This window comes from Sciurus carolinensis, chromosome 2 (assembly GCF_902686445.1).
Source record: "Sciurus carolinensis chromosome 2, mSciCar1.2, whole genome shotgun sequence".
Classification (NCBI taxonomy): domain Eukaryota; kingdom Metazoa; phylum Chordata; class Mammalia; order Rodentia; family Sciuridae; genus Sciurus; species Sciurus carolinensis.
In genome coordinates, this window is record NC_062214.1 from 41,126,298 (window position 1) to 41,147,457 (window position 21,160).

Genomic DNA, 21,160 nt, shown 5'->3' on the forward strand with positions numbered 1-21,160 from the left:
AACTAGGATGCCCAAGATATACCAGAAGAAGAGGGGAATCCTTGGTATAAATGCTAGTTTGGATTTGTAGAAACAGTATATATATATATATATATATAGATCAGCTTACTGTCATTGGCTCCATCCTAATTTTCTTGACTCCAAAAAGCTGCATGTGCATTGAGTTCATTTGAGAACATTATTTTCAGGATAGTACAATATTCCAGATGGTTGCCCATGTATACCAATCAATTATTCTGGTTGCATGGACGAATATATCACATCTTGCCTATATCCAGGTCTTCTAACCCATATGTTTCTTGATTGAAAACATATCCCATGATAAGTATAAAAAATCATAAAATGGCTACATTTGGATGGACATATTTCATAGCCAATGTCTACATATCAAAACACTTATGCATTTAAGGCACAGAAAAGTCTGTCTGGAATTTGCTTAAAACCTAAGTTCACTACTTTATAGACAATTTGAATGAATTTTGGGATCAGATGTCCAAGCCAAGGGGAAGAGGGACTTCTATAAGCAAGCAGAGTGACAGTAGAGACATGACAGGGAACAACAACCTGGTAGCAATGGAAAATATTTTTATTCAAAATAAATAAATAATTGTGCTCAGTGAGTCCCCATACACCAAGTCACTCAATACAAATGCCAGGGCCCACAACAGTCCTGTGAACATCAATGTAAAATGCCACTCATTAAAAGGAATGTCCCCAAGATATCCAGGAGGACCTTGTGGTTCTGGAGCTATTTAAGAAGCACAAAATGACACATTTTAGAAAATTTTATAAATCAAAAAATTTGCTCTTCTTCCTATTATTATTAGTGGAGGGCAATTAAAGAACAAATCCTCTGTATGAGGCAGGTCTCTTTTGGTCTCAATTCAAATTAGTTAAGCAAACAAGGAAATGCATTAACTCCCCAAGTGAAACTTGAGAGTTGATTTGGGTTCAGAAACAGCAGAGGTCGGTGGTCCAATGATGTCATCAAGGATCTCCACTTTTTGCACCGTTTTCCTCTGAAATTTTCTTTCATTAAGTCAGTGCAGCAACTCTTGGGCAAAAGAAGGTTTATTTGTCTCCATGGTTTCAGTTTAAGTCCTGGGGAAGAATTCTTATTGGCCTATCTCAGATCATGTGCCATCCCTAACCAGTGCTCTGATTAGACATTCCTAGATAATGTACTCTTGTGGGAAAGAGAGGAAGATTGGTCTCAACTCCTGTCTCATCCTTAAAGAAACAAAAGGCAAGAAACACAGAAGACGCATTAAAGAAACAGAAGGCACCATTTAAGTTAAAGTCGCCTGGAATGCACCTTTAAGTTCCTAGGAGCCCATTCTATTCAAGGAACACAGAGAGCAGGCTCAGGCCAAAATGTCTAGATGTCACTGTTTCCGTAGCCTAACTTATAAAATTCCTCTCTCTTTAGGGACTGCTATGGAAATGAGGCGACAGTATAAAGAGTATGTGCCCCTCATCTAGCTGGCTGTGGATGAACAAAATGCCATGAGGAATAGAAGGTGATATTTGATGAAGCACCATGAGGGATGGAGGTGTTCCTGTCCAGCTGCCATCAGTGGACTCTCTGGTGAAGTCTTCTGTCCAGCCTGTCACTACTGGAACTTCTCCATAAGCACTTCCGTATAAATCTTGTGTCTTACCCTCCTTTCTTGGGATTCTTCCTTGGTCTCTCAGCAACTTATCCCACTGCCCTAGTATGACTGGGCTGTGGACATCACAGCTTCTTTGCCATGTGGGCTGAGCAGAGGTGGTGTGGACACCCAGAGGCAAGTCTGGAAGCTGATAGGAGAAGAAGGATAGAATGCTATACTGGTAAAAACAATTGATAAGTGTTTCCCTATTGGTGGACATGAAAGTACAGATTTCTAAAATGACTCAATGTGTGAGACTTTTAGAGGAAGCAGACTCTGAGATGGAGAATCAAGTGCAGACGGATTCTTGCTCATTGTACAGTTGTGGGGATGAAGGCAAATTGGACTGCACAGAGGGAAGACTTGAACTGTTGTGCAGTTTCAACAGCTTCAACCCCTCCCAGAAAGTCTCTAAAATTTTCATAGCACTTCCAAGTTACCCTGAACTAAAGCAAAGGGCCAGGTTTCTGCACCTTCTGCAATGACCAGTTACTGGATGTGAAATACCATTAACTAAGGGCCCTAATCTTAAGGAAGGAAGCTCCTGTTGACTATGTGCAATTCTTGGGGGAGGGACTCAGCTGAGAGCCTTCATCAGAGGACATTGTTAGCTTCTAGGAAAATGAATCCCTTGTCCTGAAGGGGAGATCTGGGAAGAGCACCAGACTGAGGAATGGTCGAACGAGAGGCACTATAATCAAGGGAGTCATTACCAAATGTGAGGCTTCAGGTTCCATTTACCCTGGTCCCAACAACCAGAGCAGCCTGAATGTACCAAGCTCAGGAAAAGGGGTGGGTAGCAACTGTGGACCTGAGGAAGTCAGGCAGTACTCTGGAGCCCTCTGTGTTGAATTTATGGGAAAATGAATAACTATCACTTACTGAGCACATACTATGTGCTAGTTCCATGCTAGGTTCTTCTATTGCACATGGAGTCTATGAGTATCAGAGGGTGAGAATGAAGAGTCTCTGTAATTAATATTCCATAATTAAGAAAAGTATGAGAAACTTAAATGGTGGTGTGGGGATTTTACCTCAAGAAATCCTCTCCAAATTTGGGTTACAAAAACCATACTAACAGCAAAGGAAAGAGAGACATGAGACTTCTACTAAACCAGTTCAAGGACAACAAAAAGAGCAGTCCTTTAAATGTGAGCCCCAGGGGCAAGTAAAAATGTGTTTTTGAAAGTGTGTCAAGGGAAAACTAATTCCCAAGAAGAGGGAGGAAATTAAGGAAAAGTCTTTTAAAAAGTGTAATCACAGAATTAGCCTAATTTGTGAAAGTTTCCTTTTAAAGGTGAATCACAAAGAAATCCAGAAAATTAGGTATAAAGAAGGGGAAGGAAAAAAAATTTAAAATAAAATTAAAAAGAAGGCAAGGGGTTTCTATACAAAGAACAATGAGATAGATATGGTAGGAGAGACCAGTTATGTACAAATGGTTTCTAAAGTCCTCTTGTTTCCCTTGTTTATCTTTTCTCAGAGGAGTTAACTAGCCTGAAGTTCATAACTGAGCTGAAGACTTCCCTGGGTGCCTGAAAATTGAATATAAATTGAGTAGGTGGCCTCGCCACATGTACATTTTTGTGGGGAGAGAATCTGTTGATTACAGCAGATCCTTAAAAGTGACCATACTTCCACAAATGTTTCAGAATCAATATTCCAATCCAAATAGTGACTCTAGTGGGTGAGTAGTTTTAACAGAAATAGGAAAAAATATTTAGTATTTTTTTTTCTGAATAGATCATTTTCATGGTTCCAAAATTAAAATATATAAAGAATCTTCTGGGAAAAGTTTTCCCTCCCTCCCCTGCCCCCATCTCCCTAATTTTCCTCCACATAGTGAATACACACACGCGCACACGTACACACACACATACACACACACCCCACATCATTTATGAATATATACATATACCAATATGTACACATATATATACATACTTACAAATGTATGTGCATTTTTAACCAAAGAGTAGTAAGCTATATATACGTACTATCTCAACTTTGATTTTTTTTTTCACTTAATGTATTCCTATCTGGGTATTCAAGGGTGGGAAGCGAATACAACCCAAATATGCAAGTTTAACATAAGGATTTTTTTTGTGTTAAAAGCACTTGGAAGACAGAAGCTATAGGAAGGGCATTCTTATCTTCCTTTCTGGAACCCTGAGATGGAACTCTTTCACCCAGGATAAGAGAAATATTCTCTTTTGGAAAGTTCTACCTGAGATAATTCTGTATTAAGGGACCCTGTTAAACAATTCCATTCTTGCTGTAGCCTCCCCACATGGCTGAGTTACTGTTTCACAATCTCCTCTTTTTGTTGTATTTGATATAAAATCATTTCAGTTTTGTCACCTCATTGGGTCTTCATTTCCTTATGAGACTCCCATGTCATATAAACTTTATGTAAATCCATATGCTTTTTTTCCATTTTTCTGTCTTACATAAATTGAATTCTCACTTAGCTGAAAACCCTAAGAGAGAAGAGTTATCATTTTGCCTTCTTTACAACATAAATATCTTCCTTGTTATTTGTTAAGGGTCTTAGTATTTCTATTCATGAATGTACCATAATTTATTTAACCAGTACCTCAATGATAAACATCTTGTTTATATAAAAATATTTCACTCTTATATCAACTACACTACATAAACTGGAACATGCATAAGTTTTTACATGTAAAAATATCTATAAGAAAAATTAATTTAGCTGGGCATGATGGTGTATGCCTATAATCCCAGTTACTCCAGAGACAGAGGCAGGATGAAGTTCAAGGCCAGCCTTGGTAATTTACCAAGATCCTGTCTCAAAATAAAAAAATAAAAAAGCTGAGATGAGGCTCAGTGGTAAACTGGCCCTGGGTTCTAGCCCTTTGTTTTTACAAAACAAAACAAAAAGCAAATAACAACAACAACAACAACAAAAACCCTGGGGTAAGTTTTTAAGCAGCAATCAGGTTAAATTAGATGCATTTGTAAATATTTCAGTCTCATGATCTACATTTGGAGACTCGGATTGATAGCATTGGTAATGACTCCACTAACCATACGCACAGTCCCTGATGAAATGGTGTGTATCAATGTAATGACTGTCAAAGGAGGGCGCCTGTCTTGTCAGGAGATCTACCTCTGAATTTTTAATTCGTTAATTTCAAATGGTATGTTTTACACAGAGGAAGTCATTAAAGCTGTATGAAGCAAAACAAAACAAGCCCAGGCATGGCTTGTTATGGCAGGACTGACGTATGAGGTAATTATTTCAGGGTTACTGCAGGGGAGGAACAAACAGAGACATTCTCCTGGCTTCTGCCTTAGCTCACTGCTATCTGCCTTCGTAGCACACAAAGCTCAGGGGCCACTAAGCAGTAAGGCTGCCCAGGTGGACCTGCTGAGCAAAGGCCAGGCCAGCAGAAAGTGGGAAAGAGCTGCAAACATTTCAAGGAAGCATGTACTGTGTGAATTTTCTCATGCATGTTACAGTTAACCTTCAAAACAGACCAGAGAGCCCCTCAGGAGCAGGAACCAAATGTAGGAGGGATGAACAGCTCTATAAAATACGGAATCAAAATGGGTCCCTAATCCTTTTTGAACACCCCCTTGAGTCAGATGACTTCAGAATGTTACAGGTTTGGAAAAGGTCACATGACACAGCCATCTAGGTTATGTGACAGCTTATCACAATCTGAGGTGAAACTCCATTGTCATTGAACAGGAATATTTTTCCAGCAAAACGCAGAAGTATTTTCACTGAGAGGTATATGAATGTTACCCAAAAACTCTGTCACTTCTTGTCAGGAATATTTTTGCTGCAAAACAGAAATGTTTTTACCAAGAGAGGTATATGAATATTATAAAAAAACACTATGCCACTTCTGGTCAGGTTTGAACAACTAAAGAGACTGCATCAAACCCGAGGTAAAAAGAGTTCCAATTTCAGAGTACTCTTGGGGTTGGAATCACGAATTAGAAATTATGGACCTTATTTTTTTCCCCTTTCTATGTCATTTCCTATCATCCTTTCTTCTTTCATTCCTGCCTCATTCTCTTCCTTCCCTCTATCCTTTAGTTCATCCACCTCTTCATGACATGAGTATGTTCTCTGAGATAATAATAGGTCTTATTTTTATTAACAATCATGTCTTCTCCCATCTCAAAGAAGTCAACAAAAAAAGATTCTATGATCACATCATTGGTGAATGATTTTGGAAAAAAATTTCTTGACTGCAACAACTATATACAAAACTTCAATGTCATAAAAATGCCTTGCAAATTTCCAAAAAAGAAGATGTGGTATACATTAGATTGTGGACACCTATACTGGGCTTTTGAAGACAGTGACCCTCTCTCTTAAACCATCCTTGGCATGAGTTCCCCTTGATTCTTCCTTATCCCTTCTCTATATCTAGAACTTCAGGGTTAATCCCATGTATTAGCTTGGGAAAAATTAGTGGAGCCCTTTAAAGATCTCTGCTGTAATGTTGAAAACTCATCCTTAAATTTATCCAAAAAAGTTATATTTTAGGAATATTTTCCTGCTAATATGATCAAATTTTTAATCATTTATAATAAAGTAGAAGTTCTTTATTAAAGCAAAACTGAATTCTTATCCACTTCTATTTTATATTTTATGCAACACAAATGACTAATCATTTAAAAAATTGGCATGTGGTATTTCCTTAAGCAATTTATCACCACATTTAAGGGAGACAAGAAGCTCTAATAACACATTCTAGTTGGAAATACAGATCCATTCAGTGTTTAGTAAGTCATATATTTAAATCAATAATACTGAAGCTTATCATCGATTCTGGGGTCTATATTTTTGGAACGATATGTGAGACATATAGACATATAGACATACACACATACAAAGCCTAGGAAATGTTTTATGAACATAACTAAAGCAAATCATCAGGAAGTATAGAAAACAAAATCTGTTCTTGGTTTGCTTTTTAAATGAAATAATGGCTACAAAAATAACATTTAATCCACCATAGAAATTTTGAAAATAGAATTTTTACCATGACCTAAATAGTGGCTTAGTGTTCCAAGATGGCAAAAATCAGAATCCATCAGATGTCTTAAGGTCTAGTCTTACAATATGCCCACCTCACTTCTGCTGCATTCTATTGGTCAAAGCAAGTCTCCAGGGGAACCCAAATATCTGATGGGAGAGTGGCAAATCATGTTTCAACAGTGCAGGTAGGACAAGAGGAATTGTTCTGGCCATGTATGGAAAAGATCTATGGATATGAAAATTTTAAAGGCATTTAACAAGTAATGTCTCCCAGAGAGACTGCAGCAGAGACATTCCCACAGAGTGAGAGTATCTGTTCTTCTATGTGCTCTCTAGTTGGGTACTAAAAATCTTTTTATGGCTTCAAGAGTACATGGTGTCCCAAATGAGGGGCCAGTGGTGACTTAATTTTAATTACTTAACTTCTAGTAGAGGGAGCATGAGTGGTCACTTAAAATTTCTTTCATTGGTATTAATTGCATGTTCATATCCTTTGTCATTGTAAAACTTAAGGAGTTGTAAAAAGCTATTTAAAATGGACTGGTACTCTTTTGTTAATTTCTTTCTTTTTTTTATTGTAAACAAATGGGATACATGTTGTTTCTCTGTTTGTACATGGCGTAAAGGCATACCATTTGTGTAATCATAAATTTACATAGGGTAATGTTGTTTGATTCATTCTGTTATTTTTTCCCTTCCCCCCACCCCTCCCACCTCTCTTTTCCCTCTATACAGTCCTTCCTTCCTCCATTCTTGCCCCCCTCCCTAACCCTAACTCTAACCCTAACACTAACCGCTCCCACCCCCCATTATGTGTCATCATCCACTTATTAGCGATATCATTCGTCCTTTGGTTTTTTGAGATTGGCTTATCTCACTTAGCATGATATTCTCCAGTTTCATCCATTTGCCTGCAAATGCCATAATTTTATCATTCTTTATGGCTGAGTAATATTCCATTGTATATATATATATATATATATATATATATATATATACCACAGTTTCTTTATCCATTCATCATTGAAGGACATCTAGGTTGGTTCCACAATCTGGCTATTGTGAACTGAGCAGCTATGAACATTGATGTGGCTGTATCTATGTAATATGCTGATTTTAAGTCCTTTGGATATAGGCCAAGGAGTGGGATAGCTGGGTCAAATGGTGGTTCCATTCCAAGTTTTCTAAGGAGTCTCCACACTGCTTTCCAGAGTGGCTGCACTAATTTGCAGCCCCACCAGCATTGTATGAGTATACCTTTCTGCCCACATCCTCTCCAACACCTGTTGTTGCTTGTATTCTTGATAATCGCCATTCTAATTGGGGTGAGATGGAATCTTAGGGTGGTTTTGATTTGCATTTCTCTTATTACTAGAGATGTTGAACATTTTTCCATATGTTTGTTGATTGCTTGTAGATCTTCTTCTGTGAAGTGTCTATTCATTTCCTTAGCCCATTTGTCAATTGGACTTGGATAGGAAGAATTAATATTGTCAAAATGGCCATACTACCAAAAGTGCTATACAGATTCAATGCAATTCCAATTAAAATCCCAATGATGTACCTTGCAGAAATAGAGCAAGAAATTATGAAATTCATCTGGAAGAATAAAAAACCTAGAATAGCTAAAGCAATCCTCAGTAGCAAGAGCGAAGCAGGGGTATCGCAATACCAGATCTTCAACTCTACTACAAAGCAATAGTAACAAAAACGGCATGGTATTGGTACCAAAATAGAAAGGTGGATCGATGGTACAGAATAGAGGACACGGACACAAACCCAAATAAATACAATTTTCTCATACTAGACAAAGGGGCCAAAAATATGCAATGGAGAAAAGATAACCTCTTCAACAAATGGTGCTGAGAGAATTGGAAATCCATATGCAACAGAATGAAACTAAACCCCTATCTCTCACCATGCACGAAACTAAACTCAAAATGGATTAAGGACCTCGGAATCAGACCAGAGACCTTGCATCTTATAGAAGAAAAAGTAGGTCCAGAGCTTCAACATGTCGGCTTAGGACCAGACTTCCTCAACAGGACTCCCATAGCACAAGAAATAAAAGCAAGAATCAATAACTGGGATAGATTCAAACTAAAAAGCTTTCTCTCAGCAAAGGAAACTATCAGCAATGCGAAGAAAGAGCCTACAGAGTGGGAGAAAATCTTTGCCAATCATACTTCAGATAGAGCACTAATCTCCAGAATCTATAAAGAACTCAAAAAACTCTTTTGTTAATTTCAAAGAGCTGTTTACATATGTTAATTTCTTACATATGTTCCCAATTTTTTTTCCAGTTTGTGTCTCATGTTGTTTCTGATGTAAACACCATCTGCATCCTTTCATACCAACCCCGTTCCTGCCACTTTTAGGCCCATCTAGTCTAAATTCCTCTGTGCACTCTATCCCTCAGGTATGCTCAGTGTGAGTTGCTGAACAGACCAGCACCCTGTGGAATATCTAAATGTCAGTTTAGGAAGCTCACTCAGGGGAGTGTGCTGGGTGACTCGGATTACCATGGCTCTAATTCTGAAGTAAAAAGTTCCTACTAATCATGTTAGATACATTTATGGTTCCAACTGGATCAGACTGATCTAGGAAAAGGAAGCACAAGCTTAGGGTGTCTCAGCAGTTATCACAACAAAAGGGATTGCTCATCATCCTGTGGGGAATCAAGGTAAGCCTGTGGCTGAGTCCCTGGAGTAGCCAGTTGTTATTTTCATCCCATCTTATAGAGCTGAACCTGGAGACCATCAGCTGTCCCTCTCCAGGTCCAGCATCTAGCCCAGCACCTCAGAAGGACAGGGTTCACTGGCCCATGGAGAAGGCAGGTCTCTCAGCATTTATCTAGACCTGAAGCAGATTAAACAGTGGCTTGAGGAACCTGGAAGCTCTGAAGGGCAATCCAGTCCTCTGATGTGTTTTAGATGGTGAGGTGACAGCCCCCAGTGAGTCAATCAAATGCTAACCTAACCTAGGTGCTGTTAGGAAGGCAGTCTTTTTTAATGGAATTAAAACTCCTAATCATCAGTTGACTCCAAGTCAGAGAAATTGGCTTGGAGAAATTGGCCTGACTGAAGCCATTGGGAAATCTTAAAATGAGGACCGAAGTTTCCGTGTGTGTGTGTGTGTGTGAGAGAGAGAGAGAGAGAGAGAGAGAGAGAGAGAGAGAGAGAGAGAGAGAGAGATTGATTCAGATGACAGCTTTGATACCCTGATCACAACTGAGGAAGCGCACATGCACACGCATCTCCCCACTGCTTCTCTAGTGGAAGAACATACACCTTGAATACATAACCTTACGTATATCTTCTAACTCTGTCCTCTTCGGGACGTGATCTTCAACTCCTGAAACCATTCTAGTGGCCAGGATGTCTTGGCTAATCACTTGGGGATTCCATGGGGCTTTGATTTAAATTGTGTCCCTGGATGGAATAGTGGAGAAAAAGAACAGCAAGGAGAAAGAGACTGGACTAACCCAAAGCCTCCTGGGGAACTGGAGAGGACTGATGGACTCGCTTCTCTATTTGATGGTGGGTCATGTGAGATGCAGCTGGAAGAGTCAGGAGTTAAACTTGGGAACTGGGAAGAGCTTGCACTAAGCATCCCAGTGCATATTTTCCCTTGCCCTGCATCTGTTTTGTCATTTGTGAACCTAGGCCATCTCTCATCCCAAACAAACCTCTGAGAATCCCCTCCTAAGTCTGAGCCTCTGCCAAACCACACCCTTGTCTCCCTCTAAAATCTGATTTCACGCTCCAGTGTGCCATGACGGTCCCCGGGCTGGGCCCATCTGGTTGTAGTTTCCAGTTTCCAGACTTCCTAGAAGCCCAACTGTCTCTCTTCCGAGTCCTGCAGACATGCACGCGCATCCGGTGCATCTGGAATGTCTGTGAATCTCCAGTTGTAAATTTTTCCTTTTCTATTTGCTCCGGTCTTTTGCTAGAATAGGAAATAGCAATGCATTTAGTAGACTGGAAGCGGCTCCCTCCCTTTGAGGGTGGCACGTCCAGTCTGATCCTACTGCATCAAGGAAGGTCAGTTGCCCAGATCTTTACATTCCCTTTCCTCTCAAACACTGCCAGGGAGTTAGGCCAGATCGCAATGTTAGAAGACTGTAAGCTTTTACTTCAACCTTGCTTCAGAATCACATTTGACGCCCATACCATGAAATCTTGCTGACCCTTGAGGACGCCCAGCTGAGGCACATGTCACCCTAACTTTCCTCACTTCTTCCTCATTGTACCCTCATGTCTGTTTCTAAGCAGCAGACTGAGGGATTCTTTTAAAATGTTAAATCAATCACTACTACCCTTCACCCCAAAAACCACATGCCAATTCTATTAAATATCCAGTGAACATACCCAGCACTGTGCTTGGGGAGCAGAAAGGAACAAGAAGACTCTGACCCTGTCCTCCTAGATCTCACATGTGGGAGGGGGCGAGCCAAGAAAACAAAGAACAGAGATTTGTTAAATGTCATGGTATTTCCTGCTGAGTTCCAGATGAAATCCAACCTCTAACCCCAGGCTTTTCTGATTTGGCCCTGGCAACCCCTCCTGTTCATGCAGCCCCACCACACTGACCCCCATCTGTCCCTCACACAGGGAGGTCATTCTGATGACTTCTATCTCTGGTGCTCAGAACACCTAGCAAGATGTTCTCTGTCACTTTCCTATTGAATTTCTTCTTGTGGTTCCATATCCCTGCCTCTAAGACTTCTTTCTAGGATCTTCTAGGAGTTGGAAGAAATCCTTCTGAAATCCCTCTTTCTGTAAGAATCACTCAGATGTAATCTGAGTCAATAATCTTTTACCATGAGATGTGGAAACACTTTAGACATTCATAGAGATGGGGCAGGGAAGGGGGCAGGAAGAGAGGGGAGAGAGGGAGGATGGGAGCCTGCTGGGAAAGGGAAGAGAGCTCTGAGAGTTGGCATGCTGGGTGAGCACTATATCCACCATCTTTTCTGCTACATTTATTAGGCACCTTGTATATGTTGAATGGGTCATGGAATGGTTCCTGAAGACAGATAAGTGAACAAATTCCTGTCTCCATCCTAGGCAGGGTCTAAACTCACAAAAATGGATTCTGGAGGCTGAAGTTATTTTCTTTTCTCCCACAGGACTGTTAGTTGTTTCTTCTGCTGCAAAGGAAAAAGAAACAGGCTTGGTGTGGTATAGAGTCAGTCTGTCAACACACATTACTGCATCATTCACAGATGGTACAATTAACCCTTCTGACATATAGCTCTATGCATGTTGACATGGCAAACGCATATGCTTGTGTAATGACCTCCATGATCAAGATATGGACCAGATCCTCATTTCCAAAATAGTCCCTCCGGTTGCCCCTTTGTGGTCAACCTCTTCCCCACTTCACCCCTAGCCCCTGACGATCTTTGAACTGTTTTTTGTCCCTGTGGGTTTGTCTTTTCAAGATTGTCACATAAATGGAAACTTATTTATATTAAATCATCATTATTAATTTATTGTTCTCCCTAGTTCTATAATACTTTTCCCCCACTTCCTTTTGCTCTTTTTTTTCTTTAACTACCTCTGCACCAATGACATAAAATTGAGTTCTTTAGAGTGAACAGAAGATAAGTCAGGCTCTCCTTGGCGTCACAGCTTCTCACTGGTAAAGCTACAAGTCACGAACTAATTTTTGCCCTAAGGGCAGGTGCTAAGACTACACCTGTGTTCTCCCCTGGTCTAGCCCTTGAAGCATTGGTGGTGGCTTGTCCAGCTCTGCTAGACCCTTCCTCTCCCTGAACTCACCACTCTAGCTGATGTGGGCAATGGAGGCAGCCTGGTACCCCCAGATGTGGAGGAGGATCCCCAAACTGGGGCAAAACTCTTCCTTCCCCACCCCTCCCATGAATGACTTGGCTGCTGCTTTCTCTCTGATCTTTCCAGAGGATCCTGAGGATCTTGGAAGTTGTCTATGCATTTGACAAACTTAAGCTTAAATGCCTTCATGGTAAATTTATTTCTGCTTTTGATTTTTCCCTAGGATGTCATGGAAGGAGGTGAGAGGATGGTTTCAAGAAGAAGCAATTCCCCCAAGTTTCAAAAGACACATTCCACTGTTCACAACTGTTCAATGCTAGGGTGCAACTATGGCTCAGAGGGACATTCTTTTTGAGTGTCCTCTCTGTCTTTCCTGCTCTCAGAGAAGGAAATGAAAGAGCACAACTTAAACTAGTACAGGGTAAATTAGAGACTTGTCAACAGGGTGGTGGAAGAAGATGAACCTAAACAATGACACAAATTTTCTGAATCATCTGCATATTGCCATTCCCGCTTCACCAAGTGGGTGATAACAAGTTACAGAAATCAAAAATATCTTTTATTCTATTCAGACTTCTGTGTCTGAAAAACTCACTTTCAGTTGAGTTCCCTTGAATTTGTAGGTATGGTTTTGGCTTGTCTTCACTGATAAGCCTTTGACAGCGTTTCTCAGATGACTGACAAGACAACTCCTGGCTCCTGGCACCTTCACTAGGAACAAGATGAAGCTTTCTTTGTGATCAGATGTATGTACTCTCAATTGCTTGTCACCCCTGCCCCCTCCCAACTGATGAGCAGTCATTGATATCAGGACATTAAATGAAAACAAATGAAGTTCTTTGAGTTTCCTGAATACATCCATTTCAAGAGGAAGACAATCACCAGCTCAGTTATTGTGACTGGACAGAAGGGTGAGATAAGAAAGGAAATATGTATAAAATGTTCATTTCACTTTGGCAGAGATGGTCCTTGGATGGTTCAATTCATAATCTTCCAACTTTATACTGGAATAAAAACAATAATTCATTCAGTAGAAACCATATTCTGAATTTTGATCTTTCCTGGGGCAAGCAATATACAGCTTAGCTCCCAACCAGTCATGTGAGCTAAGTAGAAACAAGTGATTCTCTACAATTGACTGCATGGTTAAACTAGGATGTTTGGAAGGTTGGGTTATTAAAAGTACTTTCAACTTATATTTTCAACTTACAATGGGTTTACTGGGATAACATTTATTTTAGATGTTTAAGCCAGAATCATTTCTTGTGATCCTCAAGTCTTTAGTTAGTTCTGTTCTAGAATGCCTTTCCTATATCACCCCTCCATTACCTACTCCCTCATTTCCTTGGGTCTACTACCTCCTCACACTGGTAAGCACGGAAGCTCAAATAAGGAGACTTCTCTTGGATTTCATGGTTAAGCATAACTGTTCTTTCTCTACATTAGAAAAGTAGTCACGCAGAAAGACCAGTCAGAGACCAGGAAAAGCAAGACCAAGACTACGTCTCCCATGTCTTCTCATGGGACATCAATTACCTTCAGAAAATAGCTATTCTTAAGTTTTCAGGTTTAGAACAGTCAGAAAAGCTGCCACTTCAGTCTTTGAAGGTCAGTGTCATGACTACGTGTGAGAAATGTCCATGGCTTCAGTCTCTGAAGGTCAGTATCATGGCTAAGTGCCAGAAGTGTCATGGCTGATCCTGCCTCTCATGAGGATAACCACAGAGAAGTAATTTCTCAGGTGAGTAGCACTTCAAATCACTTGAGCAGAACAGATGAACCTGCTTACCTTGAATTATGTGAGAAACAAACAATCCCAATGCAGATGAGGAAGGGTACTACTGCCAGCCTCAAAAACAGTACAAGAAATCATCGCATTTAATCAACAGCACATAGACTCTGGGTCCCCAAACTCAGGCGTTTAAATTTTACTCACCTGACTGATGCTCTAGAAATTTCCTCATCTTATGCTCTCAGGGACAATCTAGACTATAGACATGGCCATGGAATTAGAGCGAATCTTCCCAAATCCATTTGCTTGTCACCAAAGCAACTTTTCTTCATCATTGAGGGAAGAAAAGAGAGAGAGAGAGGAAACAAACAAACAAACAAACAAAGGTTTTGACTCAGGAAGGGGTGTCTAGGAATCTGTGGGTTTCTTGTCTTTTTAAAGCAGTGTTTGAACCCTTTTTACCATCTTAGGAGACTTATGCTGTGGTAAAGTCTGGGTGAAGCAGATGTCCATGGCATTTCCCATGTGACTGGCATTGTACTGCTCAGGTGCCACTTGGTCATGGGTACTTCTTTCAGAAAAGAGGATGCATAAAGATACAGGACAAATTTTAGCTCTGTAGGGTAAGCTACCAGAGAACAGAGGTTATGTGTTCTCTCAGGCCATGGGAGTTCATGACTCAGCAAGTGGCACAGACAGGAGCTTAAGAATGTCTAGTAATGGGTTGTGGTGGGAGTTAGGAGGAAACCATAGCTTTTGATTTCAGATCAACATTGAAGTTGACCAATGGCTGATGAGTGTTAGGTCCAGATTTCTGCTGAAGCAAAAGCTCAGTGTGCCAATCAGTATGTTTCTCCCTTCTGGCTCCAAGCCCTGTCTTCTCTGTTCTGCTCTGGGATGCTAGGACCGGAACTTGCAAACCTTTAATTCTACTTTGCCAGCTGCTCCCTGTTAGGCTCTGCCAAGACAGTGCATTAGAGGGAGACCTCAGGGCTGGAGGAAGGAAAGGGGACTTGATCCCGTTTGCTCTCTGTTCCTGTCAGCATCATCCCAGGAGCACTTCCTGTCTGCTTCCTTTTCCTGATGAGATGACTTCCTGTTCCTGTCAGTATCACCTCAATCTCACATCTTCCTCCCCACATTGGCAGGACTGCTTGCTAGAAGCAGCAGCTGGATCTAGTTTGTAGTTTTTCCAACATTCACCAATAAACTCCATTGTGCCCTGGTGCTCATAGATGCAGCAGCCCCTACCCAGGACAGCCTCACAGGTCCTTCTTCCAGCTGAGACACTAGTGCCAGCAGCCAGTGTCCCCGCCTCCTCTTTGTGGTCAAGTTTTAGCACCACAGGGGCTTTTTTCCCTTCTTCTCACCTGTTCTCCCATACCTAAGGGAGACAGCTGCTTCTTTTAGTTATTGCCTCTGTGATGCCTTTGAGTTCCTTTTTATTTCTCCTTTTCGGCTAACTAATTATTTTAGACTCTCCTTTATGAAAATAACTGGTGTGATTCCTGTCTCCTGTCTCCCCAGGACTGATGTACTCATTATTTCCCTTAATGGTGGTCGTGGTGGGGGCCCCAGAGTTAACACAAAACATTGACACTCAGGTCCCAATTAGTTGTCACTTGGGTGAGTCACAACCTCCTTCAAGCTGTTTTACCTTTAGTAAAACCAACAGATCATTTTACATCAGAGACGGAGATGGTAAGCCTGGGCAGAGTACAGCCTCCAGATGTGCTAGGTACAGGCTGGTGTCTGCGTGGGCACTTTTTAAATATAATCTGACTTTCCTACTGAGGCACCTGTGTTCTCCATTCACATCTGCACTCTGTCTAGCCCCTGAGTGGATCATGGATGCAGATTGTGTCCAAGGCTCCTTCTAGTTTGACACTGTTTGGTTTCTGGCTGGGCGTAGGGCTGTTCTGTTCATGACCTTTGGTTTTGCTGGGAGCTTGGAGAATGTCCCATTAGACAGTATAAGTGATATTATCTCTGCCTAGTCACAGAAACAGGAAACAAATGCAACACTGTTGCCCTTCTGTCCTGGCAGCTCTGAGCCAGATTTCCTAATGTTGTGCTCTTTGGGATCAGCATGGGGTGCAGCCCATTTGCAGTGACTGCTGCCTTTCTGGAAGGTTTGTTGAAATAGATGAAGACTTTCCCTCAGAGCACTGAAAACTGTTTAAGGATGAAACAAAAGGGTTGACCACAGGTGGCAGGATGATTGTGGAAAACTAACTGGGCACCTGCCATCCCTGTGGGGTCCCTGAGACTGTCAGTCAGGAGTTCTGCCCAGCTCACTGAGGTCATAGCCCATGAGTAAGAGGATGGTGCAGGGAGATAGTGTGGTACTTTACCTGATTGTGGAAAACTAGCATCACAAGCAGCTGGAAAGGTATAAAGGACCCACCTCCTCCTGCCTCTGACTTTTCACTTGAATAGATTTGTACCTGGGCAAGAGTTACTTAGAGAGACTGCCCTTGAGGAGTCCCCACCTCTATCAAAATCACCTCTTGCTTTAGCACATACACATCCTTCCTGATTCCAAAAAGGAGTTTGAGCCAGAAGAATAGCTGTGGGCATCCTCAGCATCAAAGGGAGCGTGCATGGGTTTGGCTGTTCGGGAGATGCTGGGACTACTATGTAGCTAGGTCACAACTTGTCTTCTTCCATCTTGCTGCTCCTTTCTCCCTGCCATTTGTCCTGGCTCCTCAGGCCTCCTGCTTTTATGGGAGACTGTCACTAGTACAGCCACAGCCAGTGGTGTATGTCCTCTATTGGCGAAACTTTCATTGGAGGGGAACAACAATGACTTCTCTGTTTGCATCAAGTATCAGTTAGTTCACTAAGTGACCCAGTGAATTCACGCATAAAGTCCAGCAGTCCTTTGGACTGACAGCATTGAATCCATACAAATTGGACTATGCTGAAAGTTTTTGGACATCCTGGGTAAGGTATCAGCCTACGAGTCCCTGTGATCAATAGAGACTGACAAACTTCATTGAACCTTATTCTCAGGGTGGCTAAGAGGCTTTGGTATTTGTTCTAACAGAGGGACTTCTCTGTTAACTTGAGGAATAAGTTGAACAACCCATTCCTTTATTTGGGCCTTCTGGCTACTGGACTACATAAGTTGGACACCCCACAGTGGACATCTGAGAGTCCAGGAGACCATACTTGTCTATTGTGAGAGCTTCTGAAGTCTTGGAAGCCCAAACACACAGAAGGTCCAAGTACAGGAGCAGAAGAGTCAGTCTCCAGATGGCACAGGACAGCATCTCAGTCCCCGATATTGTCCACTGGTAAACATTTAATTAGGAAGTCCCTTTCTTCCTGTTATGTGTGATTTTAAAGGATGAGCCCTGGTTGTCTTATGTGCCTTCCCTTTCCTCTCCCAGGAATATCCTTCTGAAATGGTAGTAGTCATGAGAAAACATGATCCCCTTCTCAGAGCTCTGGCCAGGGACCTTTCAGGGGCTCCATTATGTGCTTCCACCTCCCTTTCCAATCCATGACCCTCCTGTCATTCTATTCATGTTAAAGCCAAAATGGGTGATCTTGGTTGTACAAGGCGTTTCCTCGATCTGGGACACTCCCTCTGCCACCAGGGCACTTGCTCCTCATCCCTCAGGCCTCAGCTCCAACACCACTTGCTCTGGGAAGCCTAGGTTCTTCCAAAAACTATCTGCTCTTGCATGACTCTCCTAGCTCCCAATACATTCCTGCAGAACATTTGTCACAATTTGTTTTCAGGCAATTGTGCAGTTATTGGTTAGCTGATATGCATGGAATGCAAATTCTCGAGTAGTACCTGTGGCCTTGTGCTCACCACTGTGTGCTTGGCCCTTGGCCCTTAGCCCCGTGCCAGATTAGAGAAGATGCTCATGTATATGGGTTGAATGATTGGATGAGACTGGTGGGGCACCAATGATGAGCATTCTGCTAACAACAAGAACAAAGGAGAACACAGCTGGCTCTCTATGCATTCTTCTTCTCACACTCTTTCTTGGCAAGGTCCTTAACACCAAGCATGTGACCAGTGGAGCTGCAACAATGGCCAATTTGGTCTGACCCTTCACCATTTCTTTGGTGGGAGGTAGGGCTGTGGAGGTGTTCATAATGTGAATTTATATAGGTGACTTCAAGTAGGCCAAGCATCGTTCATACTTTATGAACTTCCTGAGGTCAACTTTAAATAATTTCTTCAACTCATTATGCTTGCCCTCCCTCTCCACAGTTCTGAACGGGTAGAATGAAACAGTAGGGCGCTGGTGGGTGTGGAAGGCTTGGGAGGACAATGGCAAACTGTCCCACTATGAGATGGGGCTCATCATGGGGACTAGGCATGAGGTGCATGGTAGTGGCTGCCCAGGAGAGCCACACACGTGGATAATAGGTCCCAAAGACAGCAAGCCTTTCAAATGAGGAGTCCTGCAGGAACACTCCATGCCCCAAACCTGGAAGGAAGTGCTGTGCTCGTTGATCAGGATTTCTTTGCATGTGGTTGTGCTGGAGACCAGTATCAGAAGGCATACAAAACACTTCAAAGATCTAAATATGACCTTCCCCATCCATTTGCAAAGGATAAATAGCAAGAATTTTAATTATTTTGCAACTAAAAGTTCATACACATTGTGGATCAATTTTTCTTAAAACACACTAAAAAAAAAAAAAAGGAAGAAAGAAAGAAAAATAAACAAAAAGAAAAAAAAAATCACTAAGCTGGGTGTGGTGGCTCACGCCTGTAATTCCAGCAGATCCTCCTGAGGCAGGAGGATCACAAGTTCGAGACCAGACTCAGCAACCTAGTGAGACCCTGTCTCAAAACAAAAAACAAACAAACAAACAAAAACAGGTGCTGGAGGGTATGGATCAGCCATTAAGCATCCCTGGGTTCAATCCCCAGTACCCCAACCCCCCCCCAAAAAAAAGAAAATTAGTTTACAATGGTGGCAGGTCACCCTCCCTTTTGCCATGACTTCTAGCTTTTATTTTTAGAGGAGCTAATGAGAGTTTAGACATCAACTCAAGTGCAAATTAAACAACAACAAACAACTCTTAATCACTACAAACTGGTGCTGTTGTTCACTGTGATTCTTTTCTCTGAAGATAGTCCTGGCAGCTTTGAAGGAGCAGCTGCAGCCTGCCCTCTTGCCCTGTATCCTTCTTCCTCCCTTCCTGCAGAAAGACTGGTAAGGAATGATGGAGTCTCAGGAATCACAACCCCCCAGGCTGTTCTTCAGTGAGACACTCTCAGGCGCAGCTCTCCGTGCTACTGGAAAGACACAAACGCTTCTGCAAATATTCACAGTGCATAAGGATTTGTGACACTGAGAAAAATAACTCTGCTTACAAGAAGTTGATGTTGCTTAACTATATGTTTCACTTTTTTTTTTTTCCTAGGTTTAAATTCTGGAGAAATGCATCTCTCTCTTTGGTGACATACCTTAATGTTACCAGTTTTATAAACTGACCCTGTGGGATTTTTGCATTTTCATGTATTCAGTTTTCCACTTTGTACCTCCCACCTTCAATGCTTAAAGAAGGAGGGCTGGCAGAACTTCTTGCAAACATATTGACTTGTCTCTCTGAATGGGGGAGATTTTGCCTTTTCAGCAACGGAAACAGTGCAAAACCAAGAGAATGAATCTCAAATTTTCACAAAAGTCAAAGACAGAGACTTTTGGATAAATATCTTATTTCATTTTCAAATAAAGGGTACCAAAGTAGTGTAGTCCAAGAAAATACATTTTGTCAGATATGGTGGTGCATGCCTATAATGCCAGTGACTCAGGAGGCTGAGGCAGGAGGATAGCAAGTTTGAGGCCAGTCTCAGTAACTAAGTGAAGCCCTAAGCAACTTATCAAGACAGATCCTGTCTCAAAATTAAAAAAAAAAAAAAAAATTAAAAAGGACTAGGAATGTGGCTCAGTAGTTATGCACCCCTTGGTTCAATCTCTAGTATTCCCCCCAAAAATAATAAATAAAAGTACATTTTGTATTTAGTCATTTGCAAGACATAGAACACAGAACCTGCTAGAAAGACATGGAATAGCTTAGGAGACAGTACCAGAGCCCAGTGGCAGAGTTCCACAGTGGTTAAGTGCATAAAAGTGCTATATGCAGGCTATAAGGATGAACTTACATCCTTGAACCCCCTCAGTTTAGTCATCTGCCTTTCTGTCTTTCCTGCCATTTTTAGAGTTTAACAGGACAATGAACCATCAAATAAACAATCATTCTGAAGGTAACAACCTGGTCATTAGCAACATCATCCCTGTAACCCCCAGGCACGACGGCTCTTGGATCCATTTGAAACAGAATGCTTTGGAAATTTATAATACTGGGTAGGTGTTTTTCAACTTGGAAATCTCCGTGTGCAAAATTCAAAACTGTACTTCAGAATCCCTTTTCATCTAAGAAATTGTCATCAGAAAAAGCAGTCTCAACAGAAAAAAGAAAAAAAGAGTCAATAACAAGGTCCTCTCATTGTATGTGGAAGGAGCCGGTTGTTAAAAGTTGGAACACGCACACCTTAATTTGTCAAAAATGAGCCTTCTGAGATTTAATGGTCTGTTTCCCCAAAACATACGTCACCTACTATGATATCTGAAATAAAATTAAGTGGTTAATTGTGTCATGGAGTTATTATACCTGAATTTCCTTACTCCCCCTTTTATTCAAATTGGGGCAGGGGGGACCTTTAGGATAAAGTCTGATCTGAGCCATTCCTGTAGATGTGTGTTGATATGGGAGAAGGTGTCCTGGGACAGAAGAGTTCAACTACCAACTAATGACACGTCCAGGCCTCATCTGAAGCATCTGTAAAAGAGACCATACCTGAGAACCTAATAGTACTGTTTGGAGCAGAGTAACTGAGTATCTTTGCTCATGTCAGGCTTATGTTGCTAACCATAATCTCTCTGAAGGATGAGGTTTGCCTTGTGGCAGGCTTAGA

At 41.5% G+C, this 21,160-nt stretch overlaps 1 protein-coding gene across 1 annotated transcript; it reads right to left on the minus strand.

The window, feature by feature from the left end:
* Positions 1–10,379: 10,379 nt before the first annotated feature.
* On the minus strand, positions 10,380–15,421 carry LOC124976307 (uncharacterized). The gene is made up of 4 exons (XM_047539252.1): positions 15,321–15,421; positions 13,069–13,184; positions 11,671–11,827; positions 10,380–10,623 (listed from the first exon to the last, which is right to left on the minus strand). The coding sequence occupies exons 1-4, from the start codon at positions 15,419–15,421 to the stop codon at positions 10,380–10,382; spliced, it is 618 nt and encodes a 205-aa protein (XP_047395208.1).
* Positions 15,422–21,160: the final 5,739 nt, after the last annotated feature.

Excerpts from the sequence above, each read along its gene's own strand:
- LOC124976307 (XM_047539252.1), bottom strand. The coding sequence starts at position 15,421 with ATGGAGTTTATTGGTGAATGTTGGAAAAACTACAAACTAGATCCAGCT. Across the intron at positions 13,185-15,320 it reads GAGGAAGATGTGAGATTGAG|TGAAGGTGCCAGGAGCCAGG; the intron begins GTGATACTGACA and ends TCTTGTTCCTAG. Across the intron at positions 11,828-13,068 it reads TCAAGGGAACTCAACTGAAA|CAGAAGAAACAACTAACAGT; the intron begins GTGAGTTTTTCA and ends TTTCCTTTGCAG.